This window comes from Anguilla anguilla, chromosome 5 (genome assembly GCF_013347855.1).
Source record: "Anguilla anguilla isolate fAngAng1 chromosome 5, fAngAng1.pri, whole genome shotgun sequence".
NCBI lineage: Eukaryota > Metazoa > Chordata > Actinopteri > Anguilliformes > Anguillidae > Anguilla > Anguilla anguilla.
The window spans coordinates 23,153,732-23,174,512 of record NC_049205.1 but is presented as its reverse complement, the minus strand read 5'-3'; the positions used below and the strand labels follow the sequence as shown (position 1 = coordinate 23,174,512).

General features: G+C 40.7%; 1 protein-coding gene across 1 annotated transcript in view; it reads right to left on the bottom strand.

Annotated features, from left to right (window-relative positions):
- Positions 1-525: 525 nt before the first annotated feature.
- fam174b (family with sequence similarity 174 member B) overlaps positions 526-20,781 on the bottom strand; it is a gene marked incomplete at its 5' end in the record, with an annotated part of 43,435 nt that continues 23,179 nt past the window's right edge. Inside the window, one exon of the mRNA XM_035417260.1 lies at positions 526-2,225. Within this exon, the coding sequence (XP_035273151.1) occupies positions 1,778-2,225 (448 nt within the window). The remainder of the gene's footprint in view (positions 2,226-20,781) is intronic.

Sequence of the window (20,781 nt, the reverse complement as noted above, 5' to 3'; positions counted from 1 at the left end):
TGGGGTTTTTATCGCTTTATAGTCAATCTCCTCTAGTGTTTCACAAAAATATAATTTCAGTTTTTGAAACTAGGAAATTAAATGCAAAACTGATTACTAATGTTAAAAAAAATCTCTTTACCACAGTTGTTTATATTGGTACTTCTGTCAGGACCGCTGTCATCAAAGTAGACTTTATTGACAATAAAGGCAATACAGTTATGTTTGGTGGTATGGCTCTGTTCTGGAGCTCTCCCGCCAACCACGCAGCCCGCGTGGATTAGGCCGGGAGGCCAGCAGCAAACCCCCCCTAGAGAGGTACACAGATCCAGCAGCAAAGCAAGTTCTTAAGACATAGGGATGGAGCAATGCAATTTCTTAACACATAGGGATGGAGCAATACAAATTCTTAACACATAGGAATGGAGAAATGCAAATTCTTGATGCATAGGGATGGAGCTGGGGTGGTGGAGGGGGTTTACGAAGCAACGTGCAGCAGCTTGCATGCAGGAGGAGCAGCCAAATGAGTAGAGGGAGGCTGTTTAAGTAGACCGCCCTGTTAGTGAATGTACTGTGATAGGCGAACATCACTCAGCTGAGCCATCAGCTGATTCAGCCGAAGCGCTTGACTCTCGTGGCCTGCCAGAACTACGCGATGCTCCGTATTATATGACCACCAGTATTTGAACACCCCTTGGTCTGGGGCTGTTTTTAATGGTTTAGGCTAGGCCCCTTAGTTCTGCTGAAGGCAAATGCAGTGGCATTCTAGACAATTTTGTGCTTCCCAGTTTGTGGCAATAGCTTGGGGAAAGCCCTTTCATGTTGCCCCTGGGCACATCAGATCGGTGTGTAAGACTGGCCTGCACAGAGCTCTGTCCTCAACCCCATCAAACACCTTTGGCATCAATTAGTAATCCAACTGTGAGGCAAGTCTAATCGCCCAATCAGGGCCCGACCTCACTAACACTCTTCTGGCTGAATGGAAGCAAATCCGTGTAGCAATGCCGCAACATCTAGTATAAAGCTTTCCCAGAAGAGTGGATGTTGTTATAGCAGCAAAGGGTAGACCACCTCCATATCAATGCCCATAAGTATGGATGTCAGGTGTCCACATACTTTTGGCCATGCAGTGTACCTTCGACAGCATAACCAGCATTGTTTTGTATTAAGTTTAGATTTTCCTTGGTGACAGGTTTAGTGGAGACCTTATCTCATCCTTGATTCTGACACTTGCCATGGAGCCCACTCCCACCCTGTGAACCAATCTGGAGGGTAGTAACAGCTTTCCTTCAAGCAGGAGGATGAAGCCCTCTTCCTCTAGGTGGAACTTCAACAGGACCCTCTCCAGTGTGATCAGGTACAGTCTGACTCCCACTCTGATTCCTGTTTCGACTTCTACTTTGATTCTTGCTTTGACTCCCATTCTAGCCCTGACTCCATTCTGATCCTCGCTCTGACACTCACTCTGACACCTGATGACTCATATGCATTGGCTCACTTTCTCACTTTACTGCCATTATTTTTCTTCTCTTTTGGAATCTTGAAAAGGTTGTCTTCACCACAACACTCATTTTGGTGTTATAGAATAAAAGACAACAGAGAGGGCTTCTGGCTGGCTCATTTTGTTTAAACGGCCATGACATGGATATGCCCTACGATCTTGGATCAAATCTGACTGCAAGCCAAAGTTGCATATGAGATGTCTCGATTTGAGTCGGACGAGCTTAGCGGTTTGCTGCAGTGCGACAAGAAGCAGGCTGATGACACCATGTATTTTGGAGGAGAACCGTGGATGTTTTCACTCTTCCAAATCAACAGTGGAGATTGCGCATGAAGACGGATACAAATAGTCAATTGAAAATTCCAAATTAGGGTGGGAATTGGACATACTCAGCCCCGCATTGGGCACCAATGTTTTTAATTTTAAAAAATAATAAATTACTCCTAAAACTAATTCTAACTCTGTCACGATGTGTAATGCTGGACCCAAACGCAGAACTCCAACACAGAGGCTTAGGAGAAAAGCAACCGGTTTATTGAGTGGTAACCAAACAGAGCAGGGTAGGAGTTGGCTGGAGCTGGAGCAGGACCGGAACTGGACCAGAACCGAGCAGGAACAGGAGCAGGACCGAACAGGACTGAGGCAAGACCGGACTGGAGCTGGAGCAGGGCCGAGCAGGACCAGGAGGAGATCAGGACTGGACAGGGCTGGACTGGGAGGCCGGCGAAAGGCAGGCTGGACACGGCTGACAGGGAAAGGGAAACGCAGACAAGATGGGGATGAACAGAAAAAGAGACCAGACAAACACGACAACAGGAAAGACACAGACTGGGGAACCCGAACGCAAGGTGACGAGTGAAGTGGATAAAAGCTAGGGAAAAAACCAGGGAACAGGACTGGAATGAATACGTGATCTTTTTACGTGAGCCGACGAGAAGTTGCAAAGAACAGAGGCAACGATCTGGCAGGGAGTGGTAGGCGAACCGAGAATAAAAACTGGGGAGCATGACGAGGAAGCGTGCAGAATGCAGGGGAAACAGGTGAGTGAAATCAGGTACTCAGAGATTGCTGAAACCGAGACCCGCCTCCACTGTGAAGGCGAAGAAAGATGGTGAAAAAAGAGACAAGATACACGAGGCAATACAGAAAACATGAGAGACGGCAGGGACGTGACAAACTCTGGAGTGTTGCTCAACAGCAGCTGAGGCCCTGAGATTGATGGCCATGACTTTTTCATCAGGTATGGCTCCACCTGAGAAGCAGTTGTTGATGCCATCAGCAGGGAGGCTTATTTAATGATAGGTTGGCCACGTCCGACAGTCCTGTTTTTGGAAAAAGAGGTTGATACATTATCATAGTTGTTGCCTGTTGGTAAAATGGGTAGGTGAAATGGGCATTTTGTCACCTCTACATATTATTTTATATTATTAAGGAGGGCAAAATATGTTCAAGTAGTGCTACTGGCCAGTGTTTAGGCAACATTACAGTGTGTTGTGTATTTTTTAGATTTGTTAATTTTTTATTTTTTGCAGACCTATGAAGTGCTGTTTCAGTTTGTTTGTCCCCCGCAAAACTGCGCCCCCCCCCAAAAAAATGTTTTATCACCAGCCCCCACTGCAATGCGGTACAGTACCTAAATGTGTAATAATTAACTCTTGTATGTATTTCTATACTCTGTCCTCTCGTATGTTTTCTTGTATGGGGATGGGACGACATGAAAACAATTTTCAACCGTCCACCACATTTTGGAAATGTTCCAACTCTCACTGTTGCATGCTTCATAAAAACTATTACACTACTAACTAACGCTTACATTAAAGTGTGAAATATCCACATTATATGCCACTAACCTATTTAAAGACACTCAATTTCAAAAATAACGTGTATAACCGAAGTATTTTGAGCAGTAATACTTACATAGCAATGATGAAATCTTATCTATGTTGGAGACAGAGACAGTAAATCAATGATACTGTTCTATTCGATTGTTTTGCTCCAGAAAACGATGTCAGCTAGATCTATCAGCAGACATATGACTTAGCTATGCCTAGAAGTCCTCAATAATAATAGTATTTTCCAAGAAATTACGAAATATCGTTGACCACGTTTCATTAGGTGCATCATCTTTTACTGCTACCACAGAGTGAATGCGTAAGTGAACGCGATACGAAAATTTTCGGTTACGCTGACCTAAAAAACGCTATTCCAAAATCAAAATTAGACATGTTATACATTGTTAGAAAGCTTATACTCTCACCTACTGAATAAATTAACTGTCAATCAAGCCAGACTGTACGAAAAAGGGCGAAAACGCTGTAAACCACACGTGTGGTATTACGCACAGGTATTTTGGAAGGTACCCAGGCATGACAAATGCAGGTATATTTCACAAACGGATTGTCCAAGACAATATATGACCACTCAGTCTCAAAAGGGACATCTCTACGCGTAAAACCAACGGTAAGGTTGTATATTTATTCAATATTTAGTCCCAGATATTGACTGTAGAATGACATGATATCATTTTTTAAAAAATTTCTCTTTATTTTTTTGTTCAGTGAGCAACGTTTTCACTGTTGTATTGGCATATCTTAGGGCTATTGTTGGGCTGATCTTGTTGCTATGACGGAATACGATTTTTTAGTGGTGAAAGAATATTTTTATGAATTCCAAGATAGACAATATTGTCCATTATATCATGGGTGGGGGGTGTAGTTATAGATGAGACTGCAGGGAGGGGTTGCGTGTTAAATGAATGACCAGAGCGTCAATGGTGGCACTGCAAAACTCCATATTCGGTATAGTTGCCGTGTGTCGTCTACTAATGAAACTAAAATAACGTGTTTCAGTTTTTAACTCATACTTTGGTCGCAGTAGCACTGAATGTCTGAGTTCAGTAATCTTGGCATGCTGGTGTGCTAACCACTAGGGGCTTTGCGCTAAGGGATGAGATTTATGGCAGTCACTTTAAGCTATAATTGCCATTTGAACATTTGAATCAGAAATAAGCAGTTGTTCAAAACAATTTAAAGAAACACTGTCTGTCCTGTTGTGTAGTCAGAGGAGTCAAATGTGAGCAACTTCCTGTTAGCAGTTGGAGTTCACTGGCACAACTAAATTCAGGTAGGAAAAGAGAGGCTTCAGAAAATACTGTAATGGCAAATCATGCTACGAGAGGCTTTTAGCTATCCTTTGTGAATAACACAACATGTGGTTGTATTTTAATTTTTTCAGATACTGTCTTGGGGTGATCATCATATTTCTCCCAGACAAAGAAGGATCTTCTGCAGAAGGCCACGTAGTGTCCAAGAGCATCCTTCGATGGTCCTGGTATGAATGCAACAATTCCTCTCTGTTAAGTTGCAAGTTGACGGGAAATTCAGACACAGGGTAGTAAGTGTCAGCACTTGTTTCTATGCACAGCAGTTGTCCAGTAGTGTAGTTGTGTGTGACTGAGCCACGGCAGATACATTTCTGTGACGTAGGGTCTTTATTTTCAAGCTGTCTGGGCACTCTTCAGGTGTCTTCAGTGGCCGCAGACATGTGGATGGATTGAGCAGTAACCCTTCTTCTAGTGCAGCCTGAAGCTTATTCACTCCTCCTGCCTATAGAATACCTTCATTGACTGAAAGGAGTGGACCTCTCTTGAATGTCCCATACTTAGACTGCAGTGTGGGGAGGAGCACTGACTCTTAGTTGTCACACTCGCAACTTGCTTCATTGTTGTAGTGATGATATGAGAAACGTGGCATTCTGCCGTCACCTGCTCAGCGCCCGACTTCAGTTGCACAGATTCAAATGTGTTGTACAGAATTTTCGCCCTCTGTGCGTAAGCATCCCGTTCCACTCCCTTTGTGGCAATGGTCTTAACCAAATGAAACATTTCAATGTGGTGTTCTTCTCTGTTGACGTAATTGCCAAATGCCTGACTGTCACAGAATGCACAACAGAGCCATTGGCAAAAGGAATCAAAGGCACAGGTATTGTTTACACTCAGAAGTGTTTTGCCATCTTTAATAGGCTGTTTAGCCAGGTAGTTACCATTTCTTAGAAGACCAATTTAGGTTTTTTTTCTTTTCACTGTTGAGTCTGCATGTAACCACTCAGGGCAAGGGGTAAGATAAGACAGCCTCTTCTTTTTTGGTGGAAGATCAAGGCCTCGCCAATTTGCAACATGGATATTCATCATCTTTTGCCATCACATATTCCTTTTTCCATGTCCCGTACTGCTTGGACCTCTGGACCCTGCTCTCCATGGCCTACTGTGGAATCCTCACACTCAACAGACTCTGAGATTTTTTTCTCACTGTATGCTGAAATGTTTACAGCTGCAGTGGAAAGCTTCATGTTGCCCTCAATGTATCCAAGGTGACGAATAATGAATCGGTCTACTCGAATAGGCAAGCTTTTGTGCTTGAAGAGACCATGTTTGAGATTCTTGAATTGTGCCTCAACGCTGGCTGAGCTCGCAGTAATGTTATCACTTTTGAAGTGAGGCACCATTACACCTGTCCACAGAGGCAGGTAGCATGCCATTCTTATCACATGGGGGACAAGCTCAGGAAATGGGAAAATTGTCCTGGCCACCATCATCCACAGCAAGCATCTTGCTCTCCTCACAAATGTCTGTCACCCACCTCTTAAGTTCTGTTTTGCATGCATGAATGGATTCATTGGTCTCCACCTTCTCCAAATCTTCTTCTTTGATGAAAGAAATCGGGACACATCCCTCCGCAATTCTTTTCTTCAGTTGTGTCTTGCATGTCTCTGAGATAACAGGTATGCCTGTGTCATCATTCCCCTCAGATTCACTCAAAGCAACAATTGCAGAATGAATAAGCTCCCTTGCATCCTCCATTGACACTGACTGTAAAAGCTGTGCCATCGCTCTGAGGTAGAAATCTCTCACCCGATTTCCTTGTTTCCTGAGACAGTCCCATTAGCTGATCAATTTGATGCAGTGTACGACATCAACTCTTATGAAACAAGGTGGTAGCTCTCACGACTCGTTCCCCATTAGCACCCCAAAACATTAATTTATGTAGTACTTCAAATTGGGGTGTGGAGGAAAGGCCTTGACAAGACCCCCCAGCAATGCAAGCGAGAAATCACAGCTGTGCCTGCCCGATGCCATTCTGAAAGCCAGTTTCCTATGGCGTTGATGTCGTGACGTTCAGAGAGCATTAGCGCCACTGGAGCATGAATTGAACTATCTCCTTGTGAAGACAGAATTCCCTGGTATAAGATGTGTCCAGATGTGCCATTAGGTCTTTTTAGTTTTTTGACGACTGTGCCTGTAGCATCAAAACTCACAACGGAGCCTTGGTTTTTTGATTGCGACTTGTAGGGTTGCATTTGAGATGGGGACCAGTAATGGCAAAACTTATCAAGACCAATGTCATGTATGCTCCCATTGTGTGGCATACTGTATTTCAGGAGTTGAAGTGAAAGAATGGGGTCCCTGTTTCCTAGCTCCTTGTCGCCCCTCTCTTGTTTGGCTTTTCTTAATGTGACCAGATTTGGTAGGTGGCTAGGCTCTGGGTCACCAACATCCATGTTTTTGTGAGCCTAAGTAGCTCACCATACATGTGGCTGTTTTCGACCTTCCCAGAGTTCCTCGGACACTCGTGCTCTCAGATTTCCAGATAACTTGCGCTTTGATTTTCCAGTGTGGAGACTCTCATCAGTATTCCTGATCATGCATGTAAACAGCACTGGCTTGTCAATCTCAGGGATCTTTTCACTGTTAATGGACAGTTTTGCATTGCACTCAGTGCAGTTCCCTATGATGTCAACATACTTTGAAGCAGCATTTGGATACACCTCCGCCCTCCTGAAACTCAATGTACATGAAGATTTCACTGTTCTCCATATCTCCTCATTCAGGATATGAGTCCATGTACCACATTTTAAGGTGGTGTACTGTCTTTCATTTGAGTCTGACAATTTATTACTTTATGCAACTTTCTCATGCCAAATTTCTGTCCATCTTTCATAAGAAAGTGTCAGTTCAAAGTTCGTCATAATTATTCTGCCTGCACTGCAGTGAAGGATGAACATCAGCCTCATCAGGGCTGTCACTGTTTTCATGTATTTCTTGTGTATCAACAGTTTGTAAGCCAAGGAGTTACCATACATTGTGTCTGTTTGACTTTACAAAGGTGTATACGTTCTTTGGTGACATCTTGCTCTCAAGTTGCTGACTCAATTCTGCCCACACATTTTCAGATGGAAATGCTATACATTCACCCTTGATAACTTCTTCCCTAGCAGCAACGATGACTTTTAAAATGTCATCTTTGTTGCAAGCTGGCATCCTTGGCATCTGATCAAAACAAGACTAGTCAGTTACCACTGATGTCATTACTTTTAGATTTTATTTTTGGTCAGTATTATAATGACAATGTCTTAGCTTCCATCGACTTATCAAGTTTCTTATGCAGGACATACTGTATTTGAATGATGATTGCTGTATATTGTTCCCATACAAACTATTATAAACATACATATATATATATATATATATATATATATATATATATGTATGTTATTATGTATAACAGATCTGCATTCAAATTATATCTGTTTTAGATTCAAATGTTTTTTGCAATTCCTGGTGCATTCAAATGTACCTTGGAAACTAGGGAACTGGTAAGTTATGGCATTTATACAACTTAACAAAATAACTATAAATAACTAAAAACAGCATTCCTGGACAGAATGTTTCATCATGCTTGTTTTTAGATTTTACATATATTTTCAAAACACCTATTATGTTCTCTTTGTAAAAAGGAATCACACCAGATAGTTAAAATACATATTAAAACAAAGACTGTGATCCCCACAATTCCTTGCCACACCACTTCTCCTATACAGATGCGTAACAACTCATAAACTTGGGTATCACCCTTGCTACAAGAGTTTCCCACTTGGAACTCCAACTTGCAGGGTCATTCAAGCGCTTATTTCAGAGTCGGAAAGTCGTATTAACGAGAATCTGACATGAATTGAACACACAGTGACTGAGCAGCTCTGAGCTTCCTTGGTGCAATTGAACCAATAATCCCAAAAACTACAAGTCCCACTCATATGGTACTCCTTGTTGGTCATTTGCACCAGGCGTACTTTCCATTGCAGAAAATGTTTGATTCCAAAACAAATAGTATTTGAATCTAGGTCTGATGTGTAAACATCTGGATTACAATTCATGCAATTCACATACAATTCTTTGATTGCAGTAGTATTTACACTACTTAATACTTACGTATATTTACATGTACTGTGTAAATATTATACTACTACTGTTTATTATAATGATATGATTAATTAAGGTTAATCATCATCTTTATCATTTTCATTAAACACTTTCAAAACGCTAAGCAGCAAACTAGCTAGCTAGCTATTTTATGCTCACCATTAGGTCGGGTAGCTCGCAAGTTTAACTGCTTCCTCGCTAACAATCCAACTTTTGATGCATATTTAAATTCATACCACCATGGGTTCAGATGTAAGAGTAACCAGCGATAGATTTTGCATTTTAAACAGTAGACTACAAGCTCCAACCTTCTAAAGTTAACAAGCTAGCTTCACACATCCAGCAGCAGCACAGTGTATACCTGGCTGTGTATTGCGGAGCGCTTAACGTGGTCTTGATGTTCCTAGTTCCCAAGATGCTGTGCTAAAAATAGATACATTTTGAGGGCACGTTCATGTAAACCAGATACGCGCAGATTGTGCGCAAGCAAGCAGATCTTCATAACATTTGAAAAGGTTTGTTATAGGAAAAAAAGGAAACCATAATATAATGATTAGCTAATTTGCACAGAATCTGCGTAGATCTGGCTTACATGAACGCTGCCAGTGATGAGAATAGCTACGCAGCTGAAACGATGCAGACTTGGGGGTAGATCACCTAGCTAGCAACCTGGCTGAGAGGCTGGATGATTATTCATGAGTCAAAAAGTTTAGCTACTATCTCAAAAAGAATACCGACACAAACCATTTTTACGGCACAAATGAACACAAACCCAGCACAAACGAATGACACCACTTTTGGCCGATTCGGAGCTTGTTGGGGTGGAAGATGACATCATGGCTAATAATAAAACGCTTCATATCTAAATAAACATAACGGCACTTAACAAAACAAATACAGCACACCAGCACAAACGAATGAGACTACTTTGGAGCAATTTGGACAATGATGGGGTGGAAAATGATGTCACTCGTGAAAAAAGTAATGTTTAATATCTAAAGAATAAAAATAGCACATTTGCTTCTTTCAACGACACAAATGAGCACAAACGTAGAACAAACGACCGAGACTACTTCGGGGCGATTTGGAGTTACTTGGGGTGGAAAGTGACATCACAGCTCATAAAATATAATGTGAAATATATCAAAAACCATACCGGCACAAATTATGATTTTTACAGCACAAATCGGCACAAACGAATGACAATGTTTTTATCCATGTTCTGATCACATGGGGCGCCAACTTCACGGAGGTGAAAGGGTTAATATCTGAGACCATGTAATCAGCTGTACTGTTGCCAAGAGGTGAGCTGTAGGTGTGACATTCTGTGTTATGCTGTTATTTCTGGGCCAAAGAGAGAAGCCCCATTTCAATTTCATTTATCAGAGCGGTCATTTAAAATATATTTTAAATAAATTTCAAGTGATGTGTTATTAATACATATAGTACAGTACACAGTATATCCTTTCATTTAAATAAATCATGTGATTACAGGAACTGGTCTTGTACCCTAAAGGTTCAATTCCTGGCTAGGGCACTGCTGTTGTACCCTTGAGCAAGGTACTTAACCTGCATTGCTTCAGTATATATCCAGCTGTATAAATGGATGCAATGTAAATGCTATGTAAAAGTTGTGTAAGTCACTCTGGATAAGAGCGTCTGCTAAATGTCTGTAATGTAAAAGACTGACTGACTGACGAAAGTGTGTCTGCGAGCGCATGGTTAAAGGCCACCCCCTCCCAATGACAAACGCGGTTGGGATGGTGCGAGAGGTTATGTGTGTGTATGTACGTATGGCAGGGTCACCACAGACCTTACTTCATTGGGGCACCACTTTCGTGCCACCCTTTCATGGGTGCAGAGAGGCAGTTCCAGGGAAGGGAGGGCCAGAGAAAAAGGAGCAGAGATGGAAAGGATAAAACTAACAATTACGGGGAGGGAAGGAAAGAGAGGATTCAAGAAATGCCAGTTCAAGTTGTGCATTTTTCAATGGCAATGTAGGCAATGTAAAGATACTAAGATCTTAAACAAATATATAAAAATATATACAGCGTGAAGCCGTAGAGAACAAAAAGGAATGCATAAAATCTCTGTGAAACTAATATTAACTTCTTCACTAATGGCTTATAAAACTCCATTTGAATGACGTCTTTCTGTTGCATCAGGTGGCGATCAAATGGTCTCCCTCACTCAATGGCCCTCATTTATCAATCTAACGTAGAAACCAGCGCAGATCCGAGCGCAGAAATCGTCTTACAACAGGGTTCACGTGTGATTCATGAAACGTTCGTCTCTCGCCAATCACAGAGTAGAATGATCAGGCGTTGATAAATGTGGTGGCTTAAAACAATCATCATTTAAATATCACTCCCCTATATATTCTCGGTTTAGAGGCCTTGCCCCTGGAGTTCACAACATGGAGAAGTGTAATACGGCCAAGAAGAGAAATTTCTCCGACCTAGAAATAGAATCTGAACCAATTAGTTCTATTTGGCAGCCTGAAAAGTGGCATAGAAGGAAGTCAGAAAAATGCAGTGTGGAAGGAATTCACTGCTGCGGTCAACAGCGTTGCTGTGGACAATCAAACTCCAGCTGAGGTTGGAATATTTAATTTATACATCCATGATATGTATAGCTATATATATAATAGTAATTAGCTTATATCGTAATTCTTTACATTTAGGTGAAGAAAACATGGTCAGACCTCAAACTCTCCACCAAAAAGCGTGTTGCAGCCAGAGACTGTAAAAAATATGGACAAAGCTACTGTGACGTCACCCACTGACTCTCCGTGGGTCTCTAAAACACGTTTTGAAGCTCAATGGCCATGTTGTCGATTTGGAGCCAAAACCATAGAGTTAAGCGGTCTTGTGATTTTTACAATGTGATTGACAGTCCGGTGCGGAAAAGCCCATCAACCTGAACGAACGATTGCAGAACGAACTTGAGGCTAGCTGACTGTCTGCCGTTATGTTTTAAAATATATTATCAAATGTTTACAGAGTTCAATTTCCATCCGTGACTGTACTGTGTCATGTAATCACGTTATATGTATGACATTAATAATACAATTATGTTCAGTTATCTTCAATTTATGTTTCTCAGCAAAACGAATATGCTTAGCTAGCATATCAGCTTGCCAGTGAGCTTAGGTAGGCTATCCGTGGTTAGCTCACGCATTAGCAATATGCACCACAAGGGAAGAACATCGACTACACTGATGGTCAATCAATCAGAGATGTGTAGGCTACTGGTGATTTGACTAGGCTAATTTTTGTATAACTGTCTGGTAGACCTGCTGTTAACCGAGCAAGTTATCGTCGTAGGTTTTCGCCACAGTCAGTTAATGAGCCAGTAACTGCTACTAGCTACTCCATCGCCGTTTGTGGTGTTCACTCGCTGGGTGACGCTAGCTGACCGATTGTTCGCAAGTCACTTTCTACCGAATAAAAATTAACACTGTCAGCGGTGATTAACAAATCTACCAAGTATTTTAATAACCGATCTGCAGGCGTGTAAATATGACAACGCACTTTGTACAGCAAGATTTCCACCTGGTGCATGAAGACAAAAATAATGTACATTGAATTTCTAATTATTATTAGACTATTATTTTTTTCTTGTAAATCATCAAAACCAATGGAGAAAAAGCCAATATACGCAAGGAGCCCCCAGGACCGATTCTGAGAACCACTGTCTTAAATGCTCTTGTCGGTCTCTTAAATGCTAAAAACATGTTCCTTTCTAAATGCCAGTCTAACAAAGATGGTTAATTTAGTTAAATTCTGTGTTGTATGCTATTCAGCAAATAAACCTTAATTCGCTTCGTGAAACTGAAAATTTTGCAGTGTTTATCCCAAAATCGGGATTACAGTAGCTTTGTCACATGCGTGAAGCATGGCCCAGGTAGACATTTATGGAATGTACATGACTGACAAGCCGTCAAACACGTTTGACAGATTGAATATTTGCAGTTTAGGGTTAGCTAGCTAGTCAAATGGCTTGGTAGCCGAAGTTGAGAACTGTTTTAGCATAGGCTACTGGACTACCAAATATAGCAAGCTGATTACGCTTTCTGCCAACTAATTATTTGGTTAAGTAGGCTAAAGGAAATAGTAAAAATGACTCGGCTACTGAAAAACTTAAGAGGAGGATTATTTTATGGTCGTCTAGTGCAGCTGTAAATAGCACACGTCATAATGAAATCACTACGAAATGGGATGCCTGCATTTTCTGACTTCGCACAGGTAGACCGTGGTCGGAGCCGCAATGTCAAGGCCAAGAGGCGCCACCTCCCACCCCAGTGACCATAGACTGTAAGCCCTTACTGTAGCTTAGTCCTCCGCAGTAATCAGGAAGTGACCCAAACTGTACCTCATTGGTCCACAACAATTATTATAACAGTGCCCAAATGACACAATAAATCATGAAATCGACCCATGGACAGTCATAAGACGAATAAAATACACATATTGTGACTATTTGTTCTCGTGAGAAAAAATTATTGACTTTGTATTTTGACCGCATTTGTACCGTAGACTTACATGGAAACCGGATATGAAAACACCTATACTGGAGCCAACCGTAGTGGCGCTAGTGAGCAACCAGGAACAACAAGACCAGGAAATGAGCTTCAAAAACGAAGTCTGGTTTTGGCCGCTTGGTTGCAGCCCGTAGGCGCAGCACCCAGATGACTGGAGGAAGCCAGCTAGATTCCAGCCTTGTATTGACGCAGACTGAGGAGCGAGTGTCCGCACTTATCGGGTCTGCTTCCATTTCGGGCATAACAGGTGCTGGAGGAGATAATGGTAAAAATTTAATAGCCTAGGCTACTAGTATTTAAATAATTACTCAGTTGCAGGGTTAATTTATCTCTTCATTTTAATGATTTAATGATGTTATAAACATGCTTTCGTTTCGTTCGTTCCGTTTTCGTCTTACGGGCGCGTAGAGGTCTTCTAACAGAGCCAGATCTTCCATTGCCGAGATTTGATGAAGCTCTTGTTAGGTGACTGAATAAGCATCTAACCTAATTGCTTGCAATTGTCACCAGTAGCGTAGCCTAACAAGTAGGCCATCTCAAAATGAAGGAGAAATTAATCTCATAGCCTACACCAAAAAACTGTTAACCCCGTTAATTGCAAACAATTTGAAAATAACTATTTATGTTAGGGATATGACACAGTCGATGTAGGCCTTTACAAAATTGAATATTTTGCCATAGGCTACATATGTTTAAGTGATGAATATGTGGCTGCATATGCTTAGATGCCCGTCAGAATATGGTCTAATAACAATTCTCCGACTCAGCCAGATTTACTATGCTGCACCGTAAGTCCACACTGACATGAAAACTTGCGTACACGTACATGTATTTGAGATACCATGCGTGCTTGTGATGTGTGGTTACGCTACCTGACACTGTCCTCGGTGTGTTCTACTTTCTTTCAAAGGCTGCTTTACATTGGTTTGGGGTATAGTTTTATTTTAATTGTAAACTAGAGTTAATTGTAGGCTACTTAAAATATCAAAGTGAACAAAATGTCTCTTTTATCATCTGTTCTCTAGCTAGCTAGTTAATACATGTTGGTTGCTTAATTCACAATTGTGATACCGACAAAAATCTACCTAGCACTTTAAGCAACAAGGGCAGGCTTGGATAAACCGAAGCAGCCAACCAAGCGTCAACAAGTTAGCTGAGCCATTCCGATCATTTATAAATTGCTCTCTGTATCAGCTAACAACTTCAAGTCAGCGTTTGCTACAGCACACAACTCCGCTTGCCTATCGATGCACCCCCCCGACATCAGAGGCTAGTACTGGCTACGAAGTAATATTTTAAATACAGTTTCTGTGAATAAGTTAAACAGAATGAGTTAAAATGCAGCTATTTTAACACCTATTTCTCGCCTCATTTTTGTCTGTGGAAGATTTTAATCACATTTATTAGTGAAATGAAAACTAAAAAAGTTTAATTTGGCTCGGCTAACACGTAATAGGCTACTATCCTCTGGCTATGAGTTGGTCTCCAAGGTAACAGATTAAACTCTGAGTTAGAGCCAAATTAAATGTTTTTAGTTATATGTTGTATGGTTAAAATGAGCTGAAATTCAGTTCTAACATATTTCTCGCATCATTTTCATTCTTAGAAGAATTTTTGTAACATTTATTAGTGAGATGAGAAAACAAAAACAACAAAATTGTGGCTGTTCAGTGGTCTCATCTGCCATTGCGCAATGAATGCTGGGATATGTGTGTTGTCAAGTTCATACAAGTTACCAACCGATGCATCCTCGGTAAAATGGGCGTGTCAAGAACACTTTAACCGTTCTTGGCGAAATGCAAACTTGTGTATTGGGACAGTACTTGGGCCGCTAAAGATGACGTTTCACAAGGACACAAGTACAGAGAAGAACGCATATTGAGAAACAGCCTCTGTGTCTGCTGCATCTGTGTCTGTCTCCTTCAAAATGACTGACAGAGTGCCCCTACCCCACCTGATGGTGTGTAATACTTTAAATTAGGACCCATGGCAAACATGAACTCAATAAATAGTTCCATCTATTAAAACTGCATAGGCGGAATTGGGTGCTTTTGACTGGGGTCCCCCAGGATAGTAAATCAAATAAGAATAGGATGAACATGTTTTCATCATCTACTTTCCATTGTTGTTTTAATGTTAATGTATTGTATTATTAGAACTGCACCTTTATGAATTGCAACAGCTGAGCTTTATGTGAGGGTCAGTCAGAGATTTGTTTGTTGGGAAGGGCTCCCAATTTAGCCCTGCAAAAAACCACAACGGTCAGTTTGCAGTGAGTTCGGACAAGTGTCTGTACATTTGAGATGTATTTTACTCGTGTCATTGTTAGGGCTAGTATCATCATGATGAACTTAGTTGCTTACTTTTATCGAACTGTGCCAAGCATTCACAGGCGTATCATGCGATAGTTCCTTTTCATAGGTCTCTCAGTTGACCTACGCTGGACTCAGTGGCATTCTCCCGTTATATACCTTTCAGACGTTATTAAAAAAGACTTGACTAAGCCATTCGAAAGGGAGTAAATTGTCTTTGTAGTTCCAAAAAAGCAGGAAAATCTTACTGATAGTAGCCTAAAGCTTGACGCCGCTTAAACACAGCGTATAGAGCCATTAACAGAGCGAATGCCATGACAATGACCAGACTATTTCCACATCACCTACAGACTAATGCAGCTCCAACCTCCAAACTATTGCATTTTGTTTCAACCCCCACAAAAAGAACCGCCGTTTATCCACACCAGCAGTTTGGGTATAAGACCACCAGAACGACTACAACAGAGAAACTTTAACGGAAAAAAACAAGACTCTGAAATTCTCTTAAATTTATGGTCAATTTATACCCAACTCAAACATAAATTGTAAGGTACCAATTTAAATATTTGTTTAAGTGCCGCCACCTTGTAGCCTAACCGTGCAACTTCACAAGGCCAAGTTTATGGATGGGAGTCTTTACTCATAGACCTCAAAACAGACCAAGACATAAGCCTATGCACCATAAAATGGGCCTAAACTAGATACAGAATTCATTTAATACACATATTTACGCAAGAACAACCAAAAATAGCAAGCCCACGTCATAAATACCCCCATAATGTATGCTTTGCATGCCCCCCAAAATTGGTCATTTAATACCAATTCCACTTGAACATAACACAAACTGAAACTAGAAGAGTGCACTCAGTTGAGTGCAGATCTCCGCCAAGCGTGTTAGCTTTGCTGATGCAACAACAGAGGCTACACAATAAATGCAACCAGACAAGTACAATATTACAAGTTTTTACCATGTGCCACTGAAAATCCCACAAGCTCCGATTCAGTGAAGTAACGCTAAAGGTAGTGACATGTTGGCTAATTTCATTCATATCAGCCACAATGTGTTAGACAGAGCAAACGTTGACGTTATAGTCTAGCACTTTCATTTTAAATCTGGACAGGAACAATCTGGACAGGAACAATTCTAAAAGACCAGCGATGTAAAATATCAATTTCAATGTGAAAATGCCAACAAAATAATTGCCACAGATTCAAACATTAACTTACCCGTTAGCTGGTGGATTATTTTGTTGGCATTTTAATGTTGAAATTGACATTTTACATTGCTGGTCTTTCATTCCAAACGGAAGCAGTTGTTGATCACTTGCAGCCCCTATTAGCCGGTTAGGAGGAGTGAGGAGTTAGCACTCAATGTAAATCAATGGACAATGATGGAAATTAATTCAAATAAAATACTTGTCATTGCAAAATATTCAAGAATTCAGGTCCTTGGCCTGCTGTCAGCATGCACAACAAGTATTAGGCTGATCGGCCCGGTAGTATGCGAGATTAGCTGCGACCAAATGCATAATCCCCTCCAGGCTCTCGCCTGGCGGAGATAATTACATTGACGTCAACTGTACTTTGATTTTTGGAAATCAGATGGCTGATATGCATAAATAAGAACATTTCATTGTGTTTATAACTGAGCACATTTTCATATTGAAGTGACAGTGCAGCATTTACAAATAGACTGATAAGACCAATACTGCTAATATCCCTCATTCATTTTTGGTCTTGACACAAGTCACTTCTGATTTTGCAACAAACAGAAAGGAACAGAACAGAGAAAGGAATAACAGACAAAAAAGAAACATTCAGTAGTACACAATATTACATCACATCATGCCTCCCACTGTAGCCTACATCCTGTGAAATCTTCCCTGTAAAGTCCTCAATATAAATAATCTGAGAAGTAGCTATAGCCAGTGACTTTGTCTGTTGCATAGTATGCCAAAGAACATTTATTCATTAAGATAGATTGTATTTCCAAAAATAAAAAATAAAAAAATCACGAAATTGCACAGCATTAATTAACAGTAATGTCCTTGGAGTCCTTGGTTTTCCAGCAGGTCAAAATAGTGTAGCAAAGACCTTAAAAGTTCCTAGAACGATAAGAACACCTTATCAAACAGGATCGGATTACAGGCTTTTACCAACCATTCTAGCTTGATTTTCTGAGGGTGTTATCAAGGGAGATTTCGTACAATTCACATTGGTTTATGAAAACTGACTTTAAACAACATCCAGACAAAATATACAAACGGGATGCAAAGGGTGAGGGAGTAGTTCAAATGAGAGCTGTACTACCCAAATAAATTATGTTGCAGGAAGTTAAAGCTAGCTGGTGAGCAATGGAGAGACTGTATAACATGCACAGAATAAACATGACGAATCTAATAGACACTTAAATGTCATTCACAGTGCGAGTTTGGTAACGATACAGGAAAAACAAGAATATCTTTAGAGCAAGATGCATGGTACCAGAAAATGTGTCTTACTATTAGCCCCTGTAACAGGACTGTTACTCTCTATATGATATACATCTTTTAAATAACATCTTAAATGCTTCCAATAAATTTTGTGATTTAAAGTAACGGTTTGGCACCAGAAAAAACCGTTCTGTGACCAGAAGTGCTTCTTGTCATTTATAAAGTCATTAAAGTAGGCCTTCTCCACTGTAAACTTAAACTCAGCACCTGAATGCTGAATTTAGCATAAACATAGATGTGTGTGTGTGTGGGGTGGGGGGGGTGCTTTGGTAAAATATTGGTCAGTCAACAAAGGGCAACGTTCCCGTTTAACCTGTATTAACATAGAAATTGTTATTTTTGCTGTCCATGAAATGAAGATGTTTCTCTAGACTTCAGCTGCCTTTATCAAACTCCAGCACCAAAAGCCAATTAAAACTGAAATGAGACCACATGGGGACTTCCTACATCATCTGAAAGACTACTCAAAACTGTGCTCTAAATTGTAAAAAAGCAATAGCCCAGCTATGTTGTTTGTCAACAGCCACTTTTAAATCCAAATGTTTTAAGTAAGTACCCACTGCAAATGCAGGAGATCTCCACTTTAAGAGGCAGTAAATAATTTGCTACACTTGACCACCACACCTGGAAAAACTTATCTTTGAAAGCACGCCTTATCTCTATAAACTTGAAAAGAATAATATCAGTGTGCACCCAGGTGTAGCTTGTTTACACTTACAGTAGATTGTGTGCAAACTGCTCCATGTGCAGTATCTGTCTACCAATATGTGGTAGAGAACCAGAAACATCTAGGTTGAAACAAGAATAATACCTACATTTTTCCAATTTGGTATATAACGCAACATTTTTGCATGTTAGCTAGGAGTCCAGCCAATGAGGTTTTGCTTAGTGATGGGAGAGAAACAAGGTTATAACACAGTCCAGTGATGAATTTGTCTGTCAAGCACTTTTATGCCCAATCACAAATGCTACAGATGTCCCGTGGGCTCGCCTCGCACAACAGTGCACAACACTACCCCCACAAAAAAACCTGCAGAGAGACCACAATTCTCTGTGACAGAATAACAGATGCATTTAAAAAATGCACTTGAAGTAATAATCTCGATTAAGATTTTCATTAAAATAAATGTCTTTTAAGTCACTATCTATCGCTGCATTAGGTAACACAATGGTGATTGAGCCTATTTTTATATTAATTTATACTATTATTATTATCATAATTCACGATTAAAAAAACTTGGTGTCTGTGGCGACATTCCCGGAAAAAAAACACAAGCGATGCACAGTTAGTGACGCGTTTTTCATCACCCATCAGTGGTTGGTCCGCCAGAGAGGGTATACGGAACTAACGCAACAGGCTCGCTCTTCAACTCACTTGTGTGTGAGCGGCGTACTGTTTTTTCCAGTGTCTGCATGCGTTACAATAACAGAGAAAGGGGGGTTGGGGGAGTTATGGAACCCTAAAAAGTTTTTGTGTAACATGAGAGATCATATTATTTGTTGATGTAGATTTCGTATTACATTTAATGACAATGTAACTTTACTAAATTACATAGCTATTTGCACAGCTAACGCTAGCTACCGGACCATGTCAAGAAAGACAACATTAGTTTAGACAACGTTGCGCACAGTATCCATCTCTCATATCAGGTAACGTTGCGTTAGCTAGCTAGCTAATGTAATTAACACAATCTAATGTCGGCTAACAATTAGAAAAAAACGCTAGCTAACGCTACCGACCGGTACCAAACTCGCAAACCGTCTCTCGAATGCAATGCTACCTTGTTGCAACGTTGCAGTGTAGCTAACTTAAGGCCAGTTCAGATCAATGATTCGCAACGAGACTGGGTGCAACTTGCAAAATTCCAAGACGTCTGATTGTAAACGTTCTAAAACTGCACTTGGCAATTTGACAAGGTGGGTCTTTTAAAACCTCAGGGCAGGCAACGGCTCTGCTACTAGCCAGTTCACACCGCTGCAATTTTCTCTGCAACATTCTAAAACTGTTTCGCCTCGTTGGGAATCACTGATCTGAACTGGCCTTAATGTTACCGTTATTTACACTGCCATCGAGTTCATCAATATATTATAATGATCGGAATAAAGCCGGGGTATGTGGAGCAGCATGCAGGAGAAAACTAAATAAAAGAATGGATTAGCATTGTTATTTTATTACGCTTCCTCATATGTTTCTTCAGCCTTTATGCCCTTTTTGATGAAATCTCCTTTGTTTTTGTTTTATTCTTCTTGTTCTGATTGCTAATTTAACACCCAGCTCAGCTTTATTCTCGAACAGTTTAGCTAGCAAAACCAGAAACACCAGGGGTAACATTTTGCAAGGCAGTTGTTTCAAAAATACCACACAACAATCATTCACGAAAAAGACTGCTTATTGTGCACGAGATACATAATTGCACGAGCCACAGCGAATCCGGCAAATTCTTCTCTGCAGTGTAAAGATGTTCATACCGGGAAAAAGGTGGATAAAGAACATTTGCAGAAATTAATCATCACTAATTCTACCCCAGGTTTGCTACGGCATTTTAACCCGGCTCGGCAGTGTAAAGACATCTTGAGTTAGCCTAATGTTAGACAACGAATGAGTATGTACATAACGTTACTTTTATAACAACCGTTTTTTATTCAGTAAATAGTAAGTGTTATAGTTGGCGTGCCAACTGACTGACGTCACACAGGCG